The 21,618-nt window shown below is 47.4% G+C and overlaps 1 protein-coding gene across 1 annotated transcript in view; it reads left to right on the top strand.

Moving 5' to 3' along the window:
• Positions 1-21,618, top strand: part of Dscaml1 (DS cell adhesion molecule like 1) — a 325,176-nt gene that overhangs the window by 282,446 nt on the left and 21,112 nt on the right. The window contains exons 15-19 of the mRNA XM_028783764.1: positions 2,988-3,155; positions 4,114-4,184; positions 8,531-8,771; positions 12,573-12,719; positions 14,549-14,704. Of these exons, the coding sequence (XP_028639597.1) occupies positions 2,988-3,155; positions 4,114-4,184; positions 8,531-8,771; positions 12,573-12,719; positions 14,549-14,704 (783 nt within the window). The remainder of the gene's footprint in view (positions 1-2,987; positions 3,156-4,113; positions 4,185-8,530; positions 8,772-12,572; positions 12,720-14,548; positions 14,705-21,618) is intronic.

The following is a 21,618-nucleotide window of genomic DNA, read 5'->3' as shown; positions in this document are numbered from 1 at the left end:
ACCCAGGTTAGGGATATCGGTGGAAAGAGCCCTTATATAGTTAAGAACACATGGGGCATAAAAGCTATCAGACTCGATAGTAAAGAAGACAGAGGGGAAAGTCCAGAAGAATGCCTAAGACGTCTGTGTATGAGAGGTGTGTGAGGAGGGCGTAGGTTGGAGCCTGGAAGCAAGTGTCCACTGGGGATAGGCTCGGGGGGCTGCAGCTGCAGAGAGACAGCAGAACAGGCCCAGGAGAGAAGCAGAATTCAAGAGCTTTCTCAGAAAGCCTAAAGAGGAGTGGTTAGAGAAGGGGGGGGAGAATGATATGTGCAGAGCCCACTGATGGGCCAAGTGGGTGATGGGACTTGCTGATGCAGAGGCCCTGTGCAGTGGAGATACAGCACCGACATCAGAGGAAGGCACGTCGGGTCAACGATGCAGAGTTAAGTCATCCACCGCTGCCCCTGGAAGCACACAGGTGCCTGGCGGATGTCAGTACATCTTTGTGGCCCCTGTTTTCAGACACATCCCACGCGGCTCTTCCCTTTGTCTGTGCTCATCAAAAATGAATGCACTGACTTCTGATCACTCTCCCGCTCCCAGAAACACAGGCAAACCCGATGTGATTTGTGAGCTGGCACCAGCTCCCAGGACCCGGCATACAGAGCCATGAGCACCTGCCTCCACATGGCTAGTCTGTTCCATTCCAAATCAAAAGGGTGTCCATGGCAGGTAGGAGCCTGCTATTTGCAATTCTAGCTTCCCCTGTCAGCCACAGAGTGACTCTCTGGGTGGCTGGGGTGTTTTTTAAAGACAAGAAGAAAATAATGTATCTCTGAGCATCCACAGCCTGCCGTGGTTTTGGTTTGGCTCCGGCAACTGATGAATTAAATGCAAAACTCCAGGCTGGAATTGGGCCGATGCCCTTCACAGATGCTAAGCCTGTGCAGCTGAGCGCTGTGTTTTTAAAGGAATCAAGACCTCGTTTAACCAGAAATGAAATAGTAGGATTCTGATGTATTCAGGCTACATACATACATGTACGTAGGTATGTACGTACATACGTATGTATATGTGTATGTAATGTATGTATGTATGCATGTATATATGTACTTTGGACTGTCACGCTGCTGGCTCAGTGAGTAAACTCACATGGTAGAGAAAACTGACTCCTACAAGTTGTCCTCTAACCTCCATATGCACATGACTCCCTGTATTGTGTGCACACAGGCATGTACTCACATGCACACACATGCAGAGATTCACACATTTATTTTATTAAATGCAACAGAGTGTTTTAAGTATCTTCTTAAGGGCTGAGAGAGAGCTCACTCAGTCGCAAACATGGGGACCAGAGTTCAGTCCCCAGACACCACGGTAAAATGTCGAGCACAGTGGCACGCATGTGCTACCCAGCGTTAGGGGAGGCAGCAATAGAAGGATCCCTGGGGCTTGCAAGCAAAACAGTCTAAACTAACAGTGAGTTCTTGGTTCAGTGAAAGCCCCGTCTCAAAAAAAAAAAAATCTATAGAAGGTAACTGAGAAACACTGAGATTGTCCTCCAGTCTCTACACCCATGCTAACACACTTGGGTGCACATATGTGTACATGCTAACACTCTTGGGTGCATACTGGCATACATACACATATTAAAACTATCCTCCTAGGTCTGGAGAGATGGCTCAGCAGTTAAGAGCACTGACTGCCCTTCCAGAGGTCCTGAGTTCAATTCCCAGCAACCACATGGTGGCTCACAACCATCCGTAATGCGATCCGATGTCCTCTTCTGGTGTGTCTGAAGACAGCTGCAGTGTACCCATATACATAAAATAAACAAATCTTTAAAAAAAAAACAACTATCCTCCTAAATCTGCCTACAATTGTAGCCCCCTTTCCTGCCTTCAGAATTAAACTGTAGAAATGTGGCTTAATCTTTTCCACTGAGACTTTTTCAGAACACTGTATGGCACAGTGGATTTCCAAGCACAGACTGTTAGTATGAGCAGGCGTATCTGAACGTGCCCAGAGAACATGTTTAAACCCCACTGTAAGCTTGCTTCCTTGATCTTTGCCATTTCCCCCCAAAGTGCTAAAGTGGGGGGAGTACCTGACCAAGCACCCTGGGTTGGGAAGATCCTGGCTCAGTCATCTCTGCAACGGCAGCCCCTCTTCATCTTGTTCTAGAGTCCCCTGGTGGGGACAGCAAGCATGGGTGAATGGTTGTGTTCCTCTGGAGATGTATAATGTTTACAGCCACAGGATCCCTGAGATGCATTTATCTGGCTTTTTCCATGTTCTACAATTTTGCTAAACATTATCCCTGGAACGGACTGCTGGCTTCCTTGCATGAATTGAATTGTGAGCACATTAATCCTTTTGTTGACCCCTCATTCTGAAGATTCTGATATCTTCTATTTTTGTAGCTGCTACAGGAAAGAGGGTAGGGTTGGGCTGTGCACCCTGGCACTTGGTCTGTCCCCTCCAGCCTCACACAGAACTCTCATCCTGTTCACAAGGAAGGGAGATACAGAAGCAGAGGGCAGGAGGACGGGGGAGGGGGTCCTTACTTCCCCTTTCCCATGGGGACACTGGGTGAATGGGTATCTCACAATCAGAATGCTAAGTCTTAGATGTACCAAAAGATGCGATAGGAAAGGCACTGTCCATCAGTCCCAGGGATACTGAGCAAATGGTGACCTTAGTGGACATTAGAAAGCGTCTTATCCAACCTCGTCTTCAGTTTAGCTCACAGACTGCCCAGGACAAAGGCAAGTCTGGCTTCTCCCAAGCTGGATCTTTTTTCAAAGAGATCCTCATAATCCCTGTGAAATTATTAAGGCTTTGCGTCTCTCTCTCTCTCTCTCTCCCTCTCTCTTTCTGCTGTTGATGTAAGCTGGACCCCTCTGGCATCCAAGCACCTAAGATAGGTTGACACTTGAGGCTGAGGTGGGAACAGGTCCCAGAGTTTGCAAGGCTGTGTTTTGAAATGGTTGTCTCCTTTACAGATTCCTGGGATTTTAAGCAGTCCACACGCAACATCTCCCCAACCATCAACCAGGCGAACATCGTGGACTTACATCCGGCCTCGGTGTACAGCATCCGCATGTACTCCTTCAACAAGATTGGACGCAGCGAGCCAAGCAAGGAGCTTACCATCAGTACAGAAGAGGCTGGTGAGCACCTACCTTGTACCCCACCCCCACTGCCCACGGTCTCGGGACTCATGGACACCATCCTCCATCAACCCTGTTTATTCACAGTGGGTTTGTAGTTTGGAGAGAATAGAGAGAGATCCAGAGATGTATTTTATGAGTCATAGAGAGACCAAGGTTTCTGAGGGATTGTTTTTGTTTTACTGATTTTTCCCTCTTGGGTTGAAGAGAGCTGTCCGTGGTTCTGCCTTGCTTGCCTGGGCTCCAGCCTATGTGAGAAAGAAAGATGCAGGGCTCTGTAAGGCAAGAAGTCTAAGTCCTCTGGGCCAGTGACCTTTGTCACAGTGGGAGTGGGGTGGGGGAAGTGGGAGGTGGAGTCAGGAGGGAACAAGCAGGTGCACACACCCTGATATATGGGTGTATGTCAGGCCAGAGGACAGCCTTAGGAGGTTCCTTAGGTACTGACTATCCATCCTTCTTTGAGACAAAGTCTCTCAATGGTCTAAAATCCACCAAGCAGACTAAGCTGGCTGGCCAGCAAGCTTCAAGGATCTATCTGCTTCTGCCTGCCTGGGGTCAGGGCTGGAAGCGTTACCACTATACTCAGATATTTTTACACAGGTTCTGGGACTGAAACTCATGCCCTTGGAGTTACAAATCAAATACTTTACTGACTGAGCTGTACAACTAGCCCCAGATTTTTAATAAAAAATAAATAAACAAGATTTTTCTCTTGCTATACTTTTTTATGTGTTTTTATAAAACAAAGTGATACAGAAACATTCCTAAGTCACAGGAGCGCAATGTTACAAACGATTATAAAGTTAAAATTACCAGGTCCCACCCTGATAAACAGCAAGCAACTCTGTCATCTGTGTGTGGACTTCCCCTCCTCAGCAGTCTTTCAGGTTGACATGAGGACACAGGGTTGTTTCCTCTCCCAAGATGTGACTCAATGTTGCTTCTTCTGTGTCCCCAGCTCCCGATGGGCCACCCATGGATGTCACCTTGCAACCAGTGACTTCACAGAGCATCCAGGTGACCTGGAAGGTAAGTGAGAAGTCATCCTGCCTGTCCCTCTCCTATCTACCTGTGAATCCGGCAGGCTCACTAGTCTCTTCTCATAGGTAGCCATGCCTGTTTTCTCATTAGGCACGGGTACAGTCGGAGGGTGGAAGAAGAGGAAGGTAAAGGGAGGTCCCTTCTCAACTTTGCTCCCTTGCGTTCTAGCAATCTGGTGAAAGGACCACACCTGGCAAGGCGTGAGACGAAGAACTTGCCAGTGCCAGTGTGGTTCTCCCCACTTACCAGCACATCCTTAAATCCAATATTACCACATTAGAGGGTAGGAACTCAGTTTGATTTTTGTGCCCTAAAGCATCAGGGTAAAATCAGAGAGGGGTGTGTGTGTGTGTGTGTGTGTGTGTGTCCACGCACACATGCAAATGCACACACAAATTCATGTGTCCCACAGCACATATGCAGAGGACAAAAACAACTTGTGGGAGTCAGTTATCTTCTACCACGTGGGTCTATGTGATACAATTCAAATAATCAAACTTCACAGCAAGTGCCTTTACCCACTGAGCCATTCTTCCAACCTAGGGTTGGTTTTGAAACACGGAAAAACACTAGCTGGCCTTCTAGACCTGGGAAAGTTTTGGAGAGGAGAGGTTAGTGACCAGTGTGTACAGTCACTACAAGGGCCTGTGAATGCAGACAGCTGATGTCTTAGAGGAAACTCCACTGACGAGCCAAGAGATAAGCAGGACCAAGAGTTGGGGTGCTCCTGGGGAGCTCTTGCCCTGTTCCCTGTCCTTCTACATACATAGATGACCCAGTGACTCCATGACTTTCTGAAACTCTGCAGCATCTAGTCTCCAGGGCTCGCTCTTACATAAGCTCATCTGGCCCTCTCTCTGTTCTTGAGGGTGACTGGAAAGGCACTTCCATCCATGGCCAGCTGAGGAGGCCAAGGATGTTGAGATTCGAGGTGGCTTGCCTATAGTTACTCAGGTATAAGACATAGACCAAGGCACACAGACTAGACTCCCAGACCTATCTCCCCACTACAGCATACTGAACAAAGTTGGGGCGGGGGAGCTTCTTTGGACATGGCCTTGGTCCTCCAAGTGCATTCCAGTCTTGACATGGACCTTGAGGTGGCTTCATTTTTGTGGGTAGTCAGTCTTCTATGTGTATGTGCATGCTTACACAACAGTAATGGCCTAGTCTCTCCCCTGCTGAGAGAAACGGCCAGAAGATGTGCTCCTACCTGGTGCCTCGTATTGGCTGCTTTTCTTGTCGCTGTGATAAAATACTTGACATCAGCAACTTAACGACAGAGGGTTGATTTGGGCTCACAGTTTGAGGGGTCAGTCCATCATGGTGTGGAAGGCACACAAGGTAGCGTACACAGTCAGCAAGCACACTTTCTTCTCTTCACTCAGTAGGGACGTCCATGCAGGGAGCCACTCATATTTAGGATGAATCGTCCCATCTCCCTTAGCCCAATCTTACAAATTCCTCACAGACACACTCCCAAGAAAAAAGCCCTCGAGATTCAGATCTGGGCCCCAGAGCTTTGTCCAGAAGCTGAAGATACGGCTCAGTCTCCACCCCTATTCCTGTCAGCACCCCAATTCTGAACTCATCTCTTGGGACTACACAGAGGGAGCCCCGAGGTGGAGCCAGAGAACTGTGTAAAACACCACCGAGGCATTTGCTACAAAGTTCTGACCCAGAGCCGAGGTCGATAAAAATTTAGAATCAAATTTATTCCTCTAAAGTCTCATAATGAAAAATAAAATTGATTAGAAAGTTAGAACTTCAGAATGAGCCAGCAAGTCAATAAATTTGGGCACTGACTTCTCGTGGGGATTTTTTTTTCACACCGAGAACAGATTAATGAAAAATAAAGATTCACTTGAAAGATAAGTCACTCCGCTTTAAGACTCTCTGTGAGATGGATCACCCCTGCTTTATGACATAAATTTGCAATCAGCCCTATTGATTTCTTAATGCTTCAGAGAAATATTGTTAAGATTGATTTAAATCCCGAGTGTGCATGTTTGGGAGGGGGGAAGATATAGGGAGGAAGAAAAGGAAGAAGAAGAGAGAAAAGTGGGGGACAGAGAGAGGGAGGGAAGGCGTGTCAAGATTTGTATAAAGTTGTGAAATATACATGTACATCAGGGGGCACCTGAGTGCTTGCCCAGGGCTTCTGCCAGTGTGTGTAGCTGTGTTCTTGTGTGCAAGCATATCATGACATACCTGGCCCTGGGTCACGTGCTTAGGTATCTGTTGTGGTATAAATAGCCCTGGGTTATATGCACAGAGATATAACTAGACAAAGATAGCCCCAGGTCAAGTATACGGGGGTATGCCTGACACAGACAACCCTCTGCGATAAGCACAGGGCTAGATCACGGGAGATACAGTCCTGGCTGTGTAAGGCAGGATGATACCATATAGCAATATGACGGTGTACATATAATAGCAGAGTCTATGTAGTGTGTGGGAATGAGTGTATTGTGCTCTTGAAGATGAGTGTGTGTCTCCAGTAGGTATCCTAGTGTGTACATTAGTGTGCACAAGCCCCAGCTGCACAGAGCTTCCCACTTTCAGGCTAGTGTGCAGAATTCCCCAAGTGCAGAGCGTAGACAATTCAGGCAATAGCAAAAAGTCAAGTCAATTAAACACACACACACACACACAACTATTTAGTGAGTTCAAAACAATTACATTAAATTAAAAACTTAATTTTATTGAGTTAACAGTGATCTTAAAAATGCAATTAATTTAAAACATTCATTGAATTAAAAGAAACAGTGGGGCTATTTTACGAACTTAATTGTTTTTTTTATCTCACTATTTTTTTAGTACAATAAAAGGTGGACTTTTAAATTAACTTCATTGTCTTCAAAACTCTGGTTCTAGCTGGTTTTATATGCACAGAAATGGCTGTGCTATCTCAATTTAAAGTTGGACAGGCCCTGTCCCTAAAGAAGCCAGTTTCTATTTGAGGATCTAACTGCATCTGGCCACGGGCAGGTGTGGGGATTAGGATGTATTTGGAAGGATCTTAACATGTGTTCTTAGCACTTCACAGACACCGACGACACAGCCGGGGAGTGTTGGGGAGAGTCATGTAAGACCCTGCCATATACCACTGCTCACGTGTCTATGTTTTCTCTCAAGACATCTGTGTATGTGCATGATTACATTTATATTAGGACTCAAGTTTGGGGTGAGAACGTTTCCCGGCCTGGACTCATGCTGCTAGAATATTCTTTTCTGTTCTTCTAGCCCTCTGGGATTGGTCCTTCATTCCCATCAGCACCTCTTGACATCTCAGACCTTTCATCTTTAGGCTGCCCACAGGCTCCGCCCTCATCACGGCTCCGCCCTCATCATGCCCCACCCTTATCACAGCCCCACCCTTGTCACAGCTCCACCCTCACCATACCCAACTCTCAACACAGCCCCACCCTTATCATGCCCCACCCTCGTCACCATTCTACCCCTGGTCACTGTGGGACAACGCAGCCTCTTCCAGGAGGATCTGAGTCAGGCAAAAGTCAAGCAGTCTTTATGTTTTGTTTTTTATCTTTGGGAGATTTGCTTACAGGCCATGTTTAAGAGTGCTGTTCAAGAGGCTGTGGAGATGGTTCAGTGCTTGCTGGGAAAGCATGAAGACCTGAGTTCTGATCCCCAAAGCCACATAAAAGCCTAGCACTCAAATGCATCAGCAAACCCAGTACTGGGGGGCAGAGACAGGAGGCTCTTGAGTTTAGCCCAAACAAAAGAAGCACAGAAGGACCAATGAGAGAGTCTATCTCAAAAATAAGGTAGAAGGTGATGGAGGAAGGCCTCCACATGCACATACACCGTCATATACACACATACATTGCGTACTCAGAGCATACTCTATGACAGACACCATTATAGACACAGATACACTGAAGAGTCAATATACCTCATCTTTGTGACATTAGGTTCTCCTGGGGCGGATGTTCAAACACATAAGTAAACTCTATAGAATGTCAGAAGCTAAGCAGTAAAAATCAGAAGCTAAAATAACCCACTAATGGCTAAAGGCTGTATCATAAAGAAGGGGATCTCTCCTCAAGGACATGACAGAGGAGAGGGACCATAGTGGGGACAGTCATGAGTCCGGTAAGAACAGCATGGAAGCCTATGTGAGAGGATGGGTCTACATCTGAGTATCAAGGTCACAGAATCCCAGGGTAGCCATAATGTCCCAAGGGTTCAATCAAAGTGAAACAGGAGCTTTTCAGTGTCTGGGAACAGAGTGATGATGTGCCCTTGGCTCTAAGAACAAAGACAAAGAGTGTCACTGTGTCTTTGTCCTCCGCCCTTCCCCTGGTCCACAGGCACCAAAGAAGGAGCTGCAGAATGGAGTCATCCGGGGATACCAGATTGGCTACAGGGAGAACAGCCCCGGCAGCAATGGGCAGTACAGCATCGTGGAAATGAAGGCGACGGGGGACAGTGAGGTCTACACCCTGGATAACCTCAAGAAGTTTGCTCAGTACGGCGTGGTGGTCCAAGCCTTCAACCGGGCTGGCACGGGGCCCTCATCCAGTGAGATCAACGCCACCACCTTGGAGGATGGTGAGGGAAGACATATGGTTGGGAGCAGGGGTCATGTTCTGCCAGGCAGACCCAGGGCCTGGGCCTACATTGATCCTGTAGGCAACACGAACTTTCTGTGTGTTCTCATTTGCTTTCTATTGCTGTGATGAAACATTGCCCAAAAGCAACTTGGGGGAGAAATGGTCTGTCTCATCTCATACTCCATCACTGAGGGAAGTCAAGGCAGGATCCCAGAGGCATCAACTAAAGCAGGGGCCATGGCTTTCTCTCTGTGACTTACTCCACCTGCTTTCTTGTGAAAGCCAAGACCATCTGTCCAAAGGTGGCACTGCCCACTGTCGACTGGCTTTTCTCATAGTGGTTACTACTCAAGAAAATGCTCTACCAACTTGCTCACAGGCCAAACTGATGGAGACAATTTCTCAGCTGAAGTTCCCAGATGTCTCTAATTTGTGTCAAACTAACAAAGCCTAACGAACACACTTGCCACTCTGTCTCCTCTTACAGACTGGCTCTCAGGGGGCCTTGATCCACTCAACAAATACAGCCTCAGCCCATGTGACCTCTCTCTATCTCTCCCTTGCTGATTGGTGCTCTGCCCCTTGGCCTACCTTTAGGACATTAGCCTGTCTATCCATGTCTCCCCATTCCTCTATCTCTCTCCTTTCTTCTGGTCCCCATCCCCTCACTGACCAAAATTTCCCCTCATTCTAGACTCAGTTTCTCCTTTGAAAAAAAATGTGGACAAGACAAGCTACCCTTGTTCTAGGCTGCAGTGTGCCCCCATCTGTTTTTAGGGTGCAAGAAGAGACTATGGAGTTAAGAAATTTTAACCGCTGATTGGCAGAAAAATTTAGAACCTGGTTCTTAAAAACAGTCTTCTGGCTGAGGTGGCACGTATCTTTAGTCCCAGCACTTGGGAGGCAGAGGCAGACAGACCTCTGTAAAATCAAAGCCATCCTGGTTTATACAGTGAGCTCCAGGTCAACTAGAGATGCATAGTAAGGCCTTGTCTCAAAATAAATCAAGCAATCTTAGCACCCTGATGACTAGAAAAGCCCCCACAGTCTGATAGTAAACGGAAGTGCCTTCTGGGATTGATGGCTGGATCCAGGCTGATGGGCTTATATCCCTTGGGATTTCCTCCAGGCTTGGTTAGAGCTGACAGCTCTCAGGAGTGTATCAAGGGCAAGTGCAGCCCCCTCTCCAACACATATGGAGGCCTGAAGGGAGAACAGGACCATGCCTCCTGTCCACACACAGGAAAGATGACAGTTGAGGCCTGACCCTGCATCGGGTTGAGATAGGGGATGGGGTCTTGACACCTCCAGAGGAGGATCCAGGCAGTCAGGCAGGCAGTCTCTGTCTCTGTCTCTCCCTATTCTTCCCTCCCTCATCCTCCTTCTCCTCTGTCTCCCCCCCCTCTCTCTCTCTCACACACACACACACGCACACGCACACGAACACGCACATGAACACGCGCACACACACACATACACACACCCCTAGAAAGCAAAATAAAGGAGACGCAGAAGAGTCTTCAAAACTTCCTACATTGCTTTCCTAATTGAAAGTTGGGGACAGCGTGAAACCTGTCTAGATCTTGAGTCTACTTCTCCCAGAAGAGAGGTGTGATGCCCCTGCTGAAAAACCCAAGCATTCCAGCACTGGGGAGCCAGGCCCTGAACTTGGGTGTGCCCTCTCCTCTTCCTCTTTGGAAGTGCAGCCCCTGCTGAGAGGGAGTCAGGCCTGAAACACTGCAGAACCTTATCCCCACTGTTCTGAATCTTGACTAAAAGTGCGCTCTGTCTGGAGTGTCCTAGTTTCAAATCCTGGTTTCTAGGATCCGTCCCCAGATTCTTCTCATTGTTCTAGAGCACAGCTGAGCTTTGGGGTGGGGCAGACCCCAGATCTGAGTGAGGAAAGGGAGAGGAAAGCCTGGCAGAGCGCAGAGGGGTGCGGAGAACCGGAAGGAGCACAGGCCTGGTCCCCACGCTTATCCCTGACCTGAAGACACTGGCTACAGACCTCACTGGGCTGGGGAACAGCAGCTTGTCACCTCTCAGGCTGAAGTATCAACACAAGTAGTGTAAGCCTTCGCTCAGGAGTTCCATAGCAGTCCCTGGAAGCCTGTCCGTGTTCACTGGACCTCAGAGCTCTTTGTAACAGGGACTCCAAGGTGATGATGATGGGGTGGGGGTGCTGCTGCTTCTGCTGCTTGTGGTCCATAGAGTACTCGTGGGAGCCACAGCTGGGTCAGAATTCCCAGAGTGCAGCCAAGACTGGCAGCAGTTAGTTCCCTATCTAGTTATAGATATAAAAGCCGTGATGAATATCCAAGTGGAATCCCTGCTTCCCCTCTGCTTGGGAGCAAGACCAGATGCAATCCACCCCAGGAAGGTCTGTCTGGAGCCAGTGTCCAAACCCAGAGCCCAGGCCAGCCTCCCTAGCCCTAAACTCCCATCCTTCATCCCTCATCCTTCAAACACTCCAGGCCAGAGCCTCAGAGGAGGATAGCCTCCATCACACAGCAGGGCCCTTGGAGTTTCCACCAGAGAGGACTCAGCACGGGCTGTAGAGTCCTTTTCAAAACAAAGGAGGAGACGGGGAAGAAAGTTTCCACGTGCATTTGCTCAGCAGTTTTTCATACTTAATTAAGGCCCTCGTTAGCCTGTCAGATCCTGATCGTTTTCTGGCAATATTAGCACTCCTCCTGGGGTATTCAAGGGCCCCTGCCTTAGCAAGAGTGTCTTTTCCATAATTGTATTACCTTCATTTTGTTCGAACGGGCGATCTGTATTAGTTTATTACACTGGGTCCCTAATTACATGGTGCTTATATTTTTACACCTAAGTAATATGAAACAATAATCACTCTCAAAGAGGATCGTTAGGATGATGTATTATCATTTAAATGCTCGTAAAAATTAGAGTTGCCTCTTGTGGGGCAACGGGATCTAATTACCTTCCCTCCAGCCTCTGCCTCCTCTCTCCCATTCACGGCGGATCGGGCTTGCTCTTCCCCTGTGTCCTGGGCTCCTTGGAAGCCAGCACAAAGTGCCGCTCAAGTTCTTCTTAGCAGACACCACCCCCCAAGTGTTTTGCTCCCACTGTGAGAAAGGACAAGTAGCCTACAGTTAACCCAAGGTAGGGGACTTAGTAACCACAGAGGGAGCTATCAGAGAGTCAAGGGCAAGCATGTTAGCCTCATGCTGTGGTTTCAGGACACCCAGACATCTGGGCATGCTCTTAAGTGGGCAGGAGACAGAAGTAATGGGCCCAGAGTTCTCGTGATCTCCGTGGAAACTTTCCAACCCTATACCAGGGTCCATTGAGATCCCCCTTTCTTCTCGTTCCCTTCAGCTTAGCCCCAGAACAAGGACTTCTCCAGGTCAGACCTGGGTTCAGATCCATCTATGGTCAGTAAGCACCTAGGGGCTGGCAGCCCTCAGCTAAGATACTGATTGGGACTTGATTGGTCTCCCAAGCCACCACATTCTTCTTGTGAGTTCTCTGTCATGGCCTCCTGAGGAGTTGCCTGGACTATGCCCAAGTTCTTCCCCTTCTCCAGAATCTAACAGAACCAGGGCCACCTTGCTCCAGAAAGCTGGGGGCTGAGACTGGAGAAATACCTAGCTGCTTCATATTGAACCTGAGGACATTTGAATGGCAGTATTTGAATCCCAGAACTGTGTGTCAGACAGTCCTTCCAATCATCTAACTCTATATCCCTACAATGTAGAGTGACAGGGCTCAATCTGAGGCACGTACACTATGCTGTCTTTCATACCATAACTAATTGTTGACTCCCCCTCCGCAGTGCCCAGCCAGCCTCCAGAGAATGTCCGAGCTCTGTCCATCACTTCTGACGTGGCTGTCATCTCCTGGTCAGAGCCGCCACGAAGCACCCTCAACGGTGTCCTCAAAGGCTACCGAGTCATCTTCTGGTCACTCTACGTTGATGGAGGTAAGCCTTCTGGGATTGATGGCTGGATCCAGGCTGATGGGCTTATATCCCTTGGGATTTGTCCAGGCTTGGTTAGAGCTGACAGCTCTCAGGATTGTGTCAAGGGCAAGTGCAACTCCCTCTCCACACATATGAAATCCTCAAGGGTGTGATGTGACAGTAACAGAGTAGATCAGGGTCCCTTTGCACATGTCCTTTTTAGTCTGGGACCAGAGCCAGATCCAGGGTCAAGGTCATATACACGATCACCTACCTGGTGAGGGACATTAGGTACCAGCCACACCTAGACAACAGCACATATCGGGATACTGAGGTACATTTGCTATTCTATCAACATGTTTCTATTAGGACTTTATGGCCTTCTTAGTCAGGGAACAGATGGCACACACAATTGTGTATTGAGGGGCTGTTTTCAGTGGAGGGAGAGAGGGTGGCCAGGATTAGTAGCTGCAGGAAGCTGTCTTCATCTAGGCCTGGGGCAGTGAGCGAGGAAGCAGACTTATGCAAAACTAGGGAAGCTTCCCCTTGACCAAACTCGGGTGTCAGTAAATCCAGGTGGGCGGTAAGATGTGAATCCAACTGCAAGCAGTGACCTGGGGGGACGTGTGAGGGGCGGGGCCCAAGATGTGAGTCCAAAGCAGGGAACAACCCGGGATGTGCGAGGGGCCGGGCCTAAAATGTGAGTCTAATGCAGGCAGCAGCCTGAGTCATGTGAGGGGCGGGGCCTAAAATGTGAGTCCAAAGCAGGGAGCAATCTGGGGCGTGTGAGGGGAGGGGCCAAGCTCTCAGTAACTTGAAGACAGCGAGAGGCAAATGATGCTGGCAGGTCTATGGAGCCCCAACAAACACATCCGCTCTCATGCCCAGTGGTGTGCACAAAGATCTTCTAGGGCAAGAAAGTCTGTAGGCTGTAGAGCCAGAGCCTGGGCATCCCTAACGATGCACACATAGGTTTCACTCGCTTTGGCAGAGCACAGGGACCTGTGACAAGTTTGCATTGTCATCTTGAACATTATGCCTCCCAGGCTCCTGCACCCTTCCCTCCCGAGTACCTGGGGTTGGAGGACCTGGGGGTGTGGCTCACAGCCACCTGTCCAGGTTACTGACACCTCCCTCCCCACCTGGACTCTGCTAGAAGGACATCTCTGATTCATTTTCTCTTAGCAAAACTAGGTAGCTTCAGTCCTGAAGGTCTCCCATGTCCTTCTGATGTGAGATCACAGGCCACCCTGCCAGCCAGAACTGCACAGTGAGATCCTGGCTCAAAAAACAAGCAAGTAAACAAATGTGACCCTTACACAGTGTCAGTGTAAGGCTCCTTCCAGAACTTGCTTTCTCTTTTCCAAGGCAGCAGGCTTTCTGACTCAGCCCTCAGAGAAGACATTAGCCTCTCTAATCTCCAAAGACCACTGGGCTTGTTAGACAAACTAACCTTTCTAGGTCTTTCTAGGTGTCCCAGACAGGTCAGCGCTGCTTCCTGTACTCAAACTTCTGCCATCCCCCTGCCTCAAAGATTTGAATCTTTGAGTGTGATGACGTATGGTGTTCTCACCCTGTATACTGCACTGTCACCTGACCACCTGGCTTGAGCCCTTTGCTTATGCCTGGATGTCAGTGAGGCGAGTTGGTACAAGGTCAACTGAGGTTCAAGGCCAGCATATTCTCAGGCCCTGGTTGGGCACTTACAGAGAGACATGGCCAAAGGACAGTGGCCCAGGTCTCTGTAGAGTAGAGGTCTCACCCCTACAGTGTAGAGGTCTGAGCCCAGGCTTGCAGAGGGCATGGAGCATGACATGGCCAGCCTCGTGATCAGAGGCCTGTCTCCACAGAGTGGGGCGAGATGCAGAATGTCACCACCACGAGGGAGCGAGTGGAGCTTCGGGGTATGGAGAAGTTCACCAACTACAGCGTCCAGGTGCTCGCCTACACACAGGCAGGGGATGGTGTACGCAGCAGCGTGCTCTATATCCAGACCAAGGAAGATGGTGAGTTCGAGGCTGCCCTCCTGCTCTACCCTCAGGAACTGACCTCCCTGGGGCACACCCCAAATATATACTACTTGCTTCCAGTCCCTATCCTAGGCGCAAGGCAAGAGCAGGACACCATTTTTCTCTTGCCCCTTTGGGCCCTTGGAGGGTGGTTTGGAGCTTGTTGACACGCTCTGGGATGGATGCTGGAACATCTAAGCAACGGTCTCCTCCCTCACACTCTGCTTTCTGGAGCACTGGGTCACCAGTCTGACAATTTTCCTCCCAGTACCATCCACAGGGCATCCTTTTGAAGCATCTGTTCTCCTGCCAGACACAACCTACTTTCCTCTTAAGTGTGGATGTTGTAGTTTGTATGGGATCAGGAATGCTACCTAGTACAGTCGGGGTTAAGGACTTGGTGGTCATCCCACCGAGGCCCCAGTGTGGCCCGGACCTTGAACTCACTGGGAGAAAAATGGAATCGGGCCTCCATATAGAGCTGTGATCGATCACTAGGCTCTTCCCGATTGAGCAGAATTAGGGCCAAACACAAGAATATAGTGCGAGCAAATGCAGGCTGGAAGCTGAGTCAATCCTGGAGGGACCGGTGGGGAGAAGAGTTGGGCTTCCAACAGGGGCTCAGAACTGCACAAATCCAGGAGAGCATTGAAGCAGAAGATGGCTTGACCCATACCTGACACACAACTCTGGGCTCCCGCTTCTGCCCATCCATTTCTTCCCCACTCTGACCCAGTACTCTGTTGTTGGCATTATATGTGTGTATATGATGCTTGCGTGCACGTGTGCATGCCATAGCACGTGTGTGGAGGTCAGAGGACAACTTGGTGGAATTGTTTCTATCCTTCCATCTTAGCGTGGGTTTCAGTGATCGGATTCAGATCACGAGGCTTGTACACCACATGTGCTTACCTGCTTAGACATCTCACTAGCCCTTGGTTGTTTCTTCACTGCATGCCCCGGGCCAGATGCCCTGTCCTTAGAAGGGCTGCATTTGGGTGAAGAGTGCCTCGAACACAGGGGGCATGTAAACAGTACCCATCATTGGCATCATGGTCCTTCCTTCTTACTCAGCCTGTGTTTCTTCAAGGAATATGGAGACACGGGATCTAGAGTCTACCCAGATATTTGGCAGAGATTCTGGAAGGGTCAGAGTTGTGGGTGATGGAGAGGAATTTTATACATTCCTAGTCCAGGAGCTGGCTTGATCTGCTCTCCCTTCAGCCCCAGCTCCCTCCTCAAAATCTCTAAGCAATTCAACATTTCCCAACCCTCCTGTCACATGTGTCTGTCACAAACCTTGTCACAGCTCCCTAGAACAGCTCTGGGCTGTACCACCTGCTCTCGGGTAAAGGATAAACTGAACTCTCTCACCCAGCCCAGTCCCACTATAAAGTCTGAGACCATGCTTCACGGGCACCTCCTAGGTTTTTGGAGATGATTTGCTGAGGTCTGTATGTTTCCTGATACTTCTGTCAGTCAATGCCACATCCATGAACATCTCCCTGTGTTTAACCAAAGCAAGGCCCCAAAGGGAGCCCAGGGGCCACAGCATCATCCTGTCCTTCCAGGAGCCCTCAACTGTCCACTCAAAGTCACTTTCAGGCCACACAGGAACACATACAACAGGATCTAGGCCTAGGGTCAGAGTCAGGGACACTGTCCCCACCTTTAGGAGTCAGATGCATGGTGTGGAAAGGGCCCTGGCCAATTCCACAGAAGAGCTGGCCCAGTCCTGTTGTCAGCTCTCAAGTCTTTGCTGCCCGCTCCGAGATTCTGTGTGACAAAGTGGGAACAGTGGTGCCTCACTGAACTAAAAAAAGTAAGATGGCCAGAAAGCTCTGCAGAAGCAGCCTGCAGTGACAGCAAATGATTTGTCGCTTTATGGCTACCAAGGTGTGGCCAATGACACAACAGGGGAGAGACTCAGTGTCCCCAAGGGAAACCCAAGGTCAGAAGGGGTATAACATCAGGTAAGTCTCATCCCAAACAGCAGTCGTGACTTGACATATGTGCGACATGCTGTGTTCCTGTTTGTAGTCATTTGGCAGGGAGAGCAGACAGGTCTGTGTTCTAAGCACAGCATCTCTGTGGGACCTTGGCTAAGTAGATTAATCTGAAGATCTTAAGACCGACCACACCTGCCCACCACCCTTGGGAAAAGAAATTAAAATACTTTAGATGCAACCAAAAGTAGAAAAATATACGGGGTTGGGGAGATAGCTCACTCTGAAAAATGCTTGCCATACAACATAAGGACTGAAGTTTGATCCCCACAACCCACATACAAAGCCAGGGATGCTAACATACTCTTGTAATCCCAGAGCTAAAGAAGGAAAGACAGAGGGATCCCTGGGGCTCATTAGCCAGATAATTCTGCCTAATTGGCAGGCATTGGGTCCCAGTAAGAGACCCTATGTCAAAAACCAAGATAGAGGCTTTGTAAGGAACACGACCACCCATGCTTGCCCTCAGTCAGGCCTGCCCATCCATGCATCCATGCTCTAGCACACACATGAACATGCACACACACACACAAAAGAAATAAGGGGCTGCAGCAGTAGCCGAGCAATTAGGAGGACTTGTACTTCCCAGAACCAACAAGGCACCTCAAAACTATCTGTTACTACAGTTCCAGGGGATCCAGTGGTCTCTTGTGATCTCTGCAGGCACGGCACACACCCAGTGTACATACATTCACACAGGTAGAACATCCATATGCGTAAAATAAAAATATACGAATAATATCATTTTTACAAAAGAAAGAGAGGAAGAAGAGGAGGAGGAGGAGGGGGAGGAAGAGGAGGAGGAGAAGGAAGAGGAAGAGGAAGAGGAAGAGGAAGAAGAAGAAGAAGAAGAAGAAGAAGAAGGAGAAGAAGAAGAAGAAGAAGAAGAAGAAGAAGAAAACTGCAAACATAGAAGTCACATTCTCTTCTAAGTGCAGAACTCAGTCTGTGCTAAGCTCCAGGCTGTCTTGGTTGAACTCTGTTCTTGAACTACAGAGCCTCTTGTCCACTCCTTGCTTTTCCCGTGGAATCCAAAGCCATGCCAAGCTTCATGCTAGACTGCTTTAAAGGCCTTTAGCTGAGGAAGGAGCAGGACTATTCTGGGAGGATAGCCCTTGTTGGGCAGAGTCAGATAAGGACCAGTGACAGAAGCCTGTGTGAAATTTCTACGCTGGGGCTGCAGCTGCTGGGGGGAGGAGATGAGGCGTGGGAGACTCATGTCTCCCTTCCTGCTGAAGGCAGCCAGAAATCAAGTGTTTTTTAAAAAAAAAAAATGCCTGCCTAAAGGTTATCATACTGTTGACAAGAGAGTCAATTATTGGGCCAGGACTCCAGGGATGATCTTCCCTGGACTCGGGAAAAGAGCCTGACTCGAAGCTACACTTTCCCAAAGGGACATTTTCTGAATCTTGAGGCCATGACTGAGACACTGAACAGCGCTAGGAGAACACATATTAGAGGCCAGGGCCTGCTGGGGAGTTTAAGTCGGTCTAGTGACTATCACTCCTCCTAAATCAAAACCTTGAAGTACAAACACTCCTTTGAGTCCAGGAATAAACATGAGCTGAGGGCACACGTTTCTCTCAGGCCTATAATTTGAATTAAAGTGTCCCGGTGAATTAAAGACACCAGAATTGCTGGTGTCCAGGATGTATCTTCTCTTTGGGCAGATAATTATCATCTGAATTCCCACATTACTAGTACAGTTTGTCAAGTATTGTGTCCAGTACACAATAAAAATTAGTGGGACAGAATCAGCAAATAAAGAAAAGCCATTAGAAAAAAATATACAAAGGAATGTATAATTTCCACACTTGAAATGACCAAACATGGACTTTATGATAATTATGCTTGTCAAGGCTAAAAATTACAATAAAACTATCAAGTGGAAAAAAAAGCTTTAATACCAAAATTAAGAACTTAATCAGGGGCTGGAGAGATGACTCAGCGGTTAAGAGCACTGACTGTTCTTCCAGAGGTCCTGAGTTCAAATCCCAGCAACCACATGGTGGCTCACAACCATTTGTAATGAGATCTGATGCCCTCTTCTGGTGTATCTGAAGACAGCTACAGTGTACTACTCATAAATAAAATAAATAAATAAATCTTTAAAAAAAAAAAGAACTTAATCAGTGAGTTTAAACATGCATTAGACACAGCTAAAGAGATAAATCTTGAATTGGAAGATAAGGCAAAAGAAGCAGATAAAGTAGAGATAGACAAATGGCTAGAACCATGGTTCTCAACCTGTGGATTGCAGCCCCCCAAAGACCATTAGGAGACACAGATATTCACATTACAATTCATAAAAGTAGCAAAATTACAGTTATGAAGTAGCAACAAAAAAATTGCATGGTTGAGAGTCAGGACAACATGGGGAACTGTACTAAAGGGTCCCTGGATTAGGAAGGTTGAGAACCACTGGACAAGAAGTGACCAAGCAAAACACATAGACAAATTATCTCTAATTAATTATCTTCAAGCTTTAATTTGCATGCGTATCAATCAGGAATCATGTTTAAAACCCAGATTGATTCGTTTGGCCTAGGATAAGACCTGTGGTTTTCAAATGTCTAACATGTTTCCAACTGATGCTCATGCCAGTTGATGGGCTATTCTGAGTATCAAGGATCTAGAGACGTGGAAGACAGCCCAGAAAAAAGGAGAAAGAGACGTGAGCAGGAGATGATATTCTGAAAGCATCTTAAGGATGATAAACACTATCAAGCCGCAAAGCCAAGACGTTCTAACTCTGTAGATGGCAACCGAAAGAAATACACACTGAAGCATAGTATAAGAAGGCAGGGAGAAGGGAGGGAAGGAGGGAGAGAGGGAAGGAGGGAGGGAAGAAGAGGTGGAGGGAGAGTGAATGAATGAATCTTAGAAGCAACCAGAAGGAAGAAAATCTGAAAAGAAGCAATGGTAAGATTGTCAACCAACTTGTCAAAAATGTTGGAAGCTTAAAACAACTTTAAAAAGAAAAGTACTAGTTATATGTAAGAAAATCATTATGACCTGTGATGTTTCACATGGACTGTGCCTCAAGATTAAAATAAATGAAGACATGTTCATTCAGAGGACTGGACCCAGGGCTCAGCCATTTGGAGTACTTTTGCTCTTACAGAGAAGCTGGGTTTAGTTCTCAGCACCCACCTAATGACTCACAACCCTATGTAACTCCAGTTCCAGAGGGTCCTAGGTCCTCTTCTGACCTCTACAGGCATGCCCATGCAGGCAAAACACTCATATACCTAAAAGGAAGGGGAGAAATCTAAAAAATAAACTAATGTTTTAAAGAAGACATCTTCATTTCCAGTTCCAGCCATGGCTGAAAGAATGTATTGCCAGCATACCTGCCCTGGAGAAATAGTCAAAGGTATTATTGTTTAGCTAGAAGGAAAACAATCCCAGATGGAAACTCAGTGATGCCGCTAGATAAGCAAAGCAATTAAATGGTGACCATATGGGTCAGTCTAAATGAATACTGACTGTCTAAAATGACCGTAATGGTGACGTCTACAGAACTAAAGTACTTAGCATTGACCTACGAACTGAGAGAGAGCATCTCTGATGTCTTCGCATTGTCTAAGAAGAAAAGTGCCCATGGATATTGAACTTTGGTAAATTAAAGACTCATATAGTGGTCAGGTGCAGTGCCCCATGCCTGTTAACCCAGCACTTGGGAGGCTGGAGGAGAAGGAACCTAAGGTTTAAGCCAGTGTGGGTTACAGAGTCCTTATCTCAAAAAAAATTTTTTTATTGAATAACCACTGAAATAAGTCAGGCTAATAGGAAATGAAATATTATTTACATAAATGCAAATTTATTTATATATATAAATCCATATACATACAGTATAAAATATACATATATGAGTATTTTGCCTGTGTGTATATATGCGCACTATGTGTGTTTCTGGTGCCACGGATGTCAAAAGAAGGCATTGGATCACCTGGAACCGGAGTTCTGGATGGTTGTAAGACACCTTTGATGTCAGGTATTGAGCCTAGGTTCTCCATAAGAGCAGCAAGTGCTCTAAACCACTGAGCCAGTTCTCCAGCCCAAGAAGGATCATTTCCAAAATACTCAATTCAGAAGAAGTCACAAAAGCAAAGAAGAAGGAAACCTAAGAAGTGAGACAAGTAGGAAACATTTATCAGAGGGTAAGTTTAAACACAAATGTACCAATTATTACATTAAAGATAAACGGAGTAAATTCTCCAATTAGAAGATAGGGTCTGTCAAACTGGTCAGTAGCAAAACCTAAATACATACAATATAGAAGACATCTAAAGCATAAGGATGTATAAAGGGGAGATAGAAAGATGGCTTACTGGGTAAAATGCTTGCCAAGCAAGGCTGAAGACCTAAGTTTGAATGCCCAGACTCTGTTTAAAATAGTTCATCCACAATCCCAGAGCTCCTGTGGTAAGATGGAGAAGCCCCAGAATTCTGTAACCTCCTGTCCTGACGTATGCTACAGTGAAACAAGAGAAACCCTGTTTTAAACTAGGTGAAAGGTGAGAATGGACACATGCCCTGTGGCACATGGGCACATGCACACACACAAGATAGTACACAGAGGTGAGTTTGAAATGAAATGATAGAAAAATAAAAAGGATAGCATGCCACCTATCTGAGACCAGAATATCAATATCAGACCTAGGATACATAAGAAGGACGCATGGTTACAAGACTCCATCTACTAGGCAGAGAAACAAGCATGACGGCACATAGTTGTAGTCCGAGCACCTGGAAGGCAGAGGCAGGAGGATCGTGAATTCAGGAGGACTGTGAATTCAAAGCCAACTGGTGAGATCGGATCTCAAAAAATTAGATAGATAAGTAGGTGATAGATAGATAGATAGATAGATAGATGAATGATAGCAGATAGATAGATAGATA

This window comes from Grammomys surdaster, unplaced genomic scaffold (assembly GCF_004785775.1).
Source record: "Grammomys surdaster isolate TR1022 unplaced genomic scaffold, NIH_TR_1.0 1164, whole genome shotgun sequence".
NCBI classification, from domain to species: Eukaryota; Metazoa; Chordata; class Mammalia; order Rodentia; family Muridae; genus Grammomys; species Grammomys surdaster.
The sequence above is the reverse complement of the archived record's forward strand: the minus strand, read 5'-3'. Positions and strand labels throughout refer to the sequence as shown.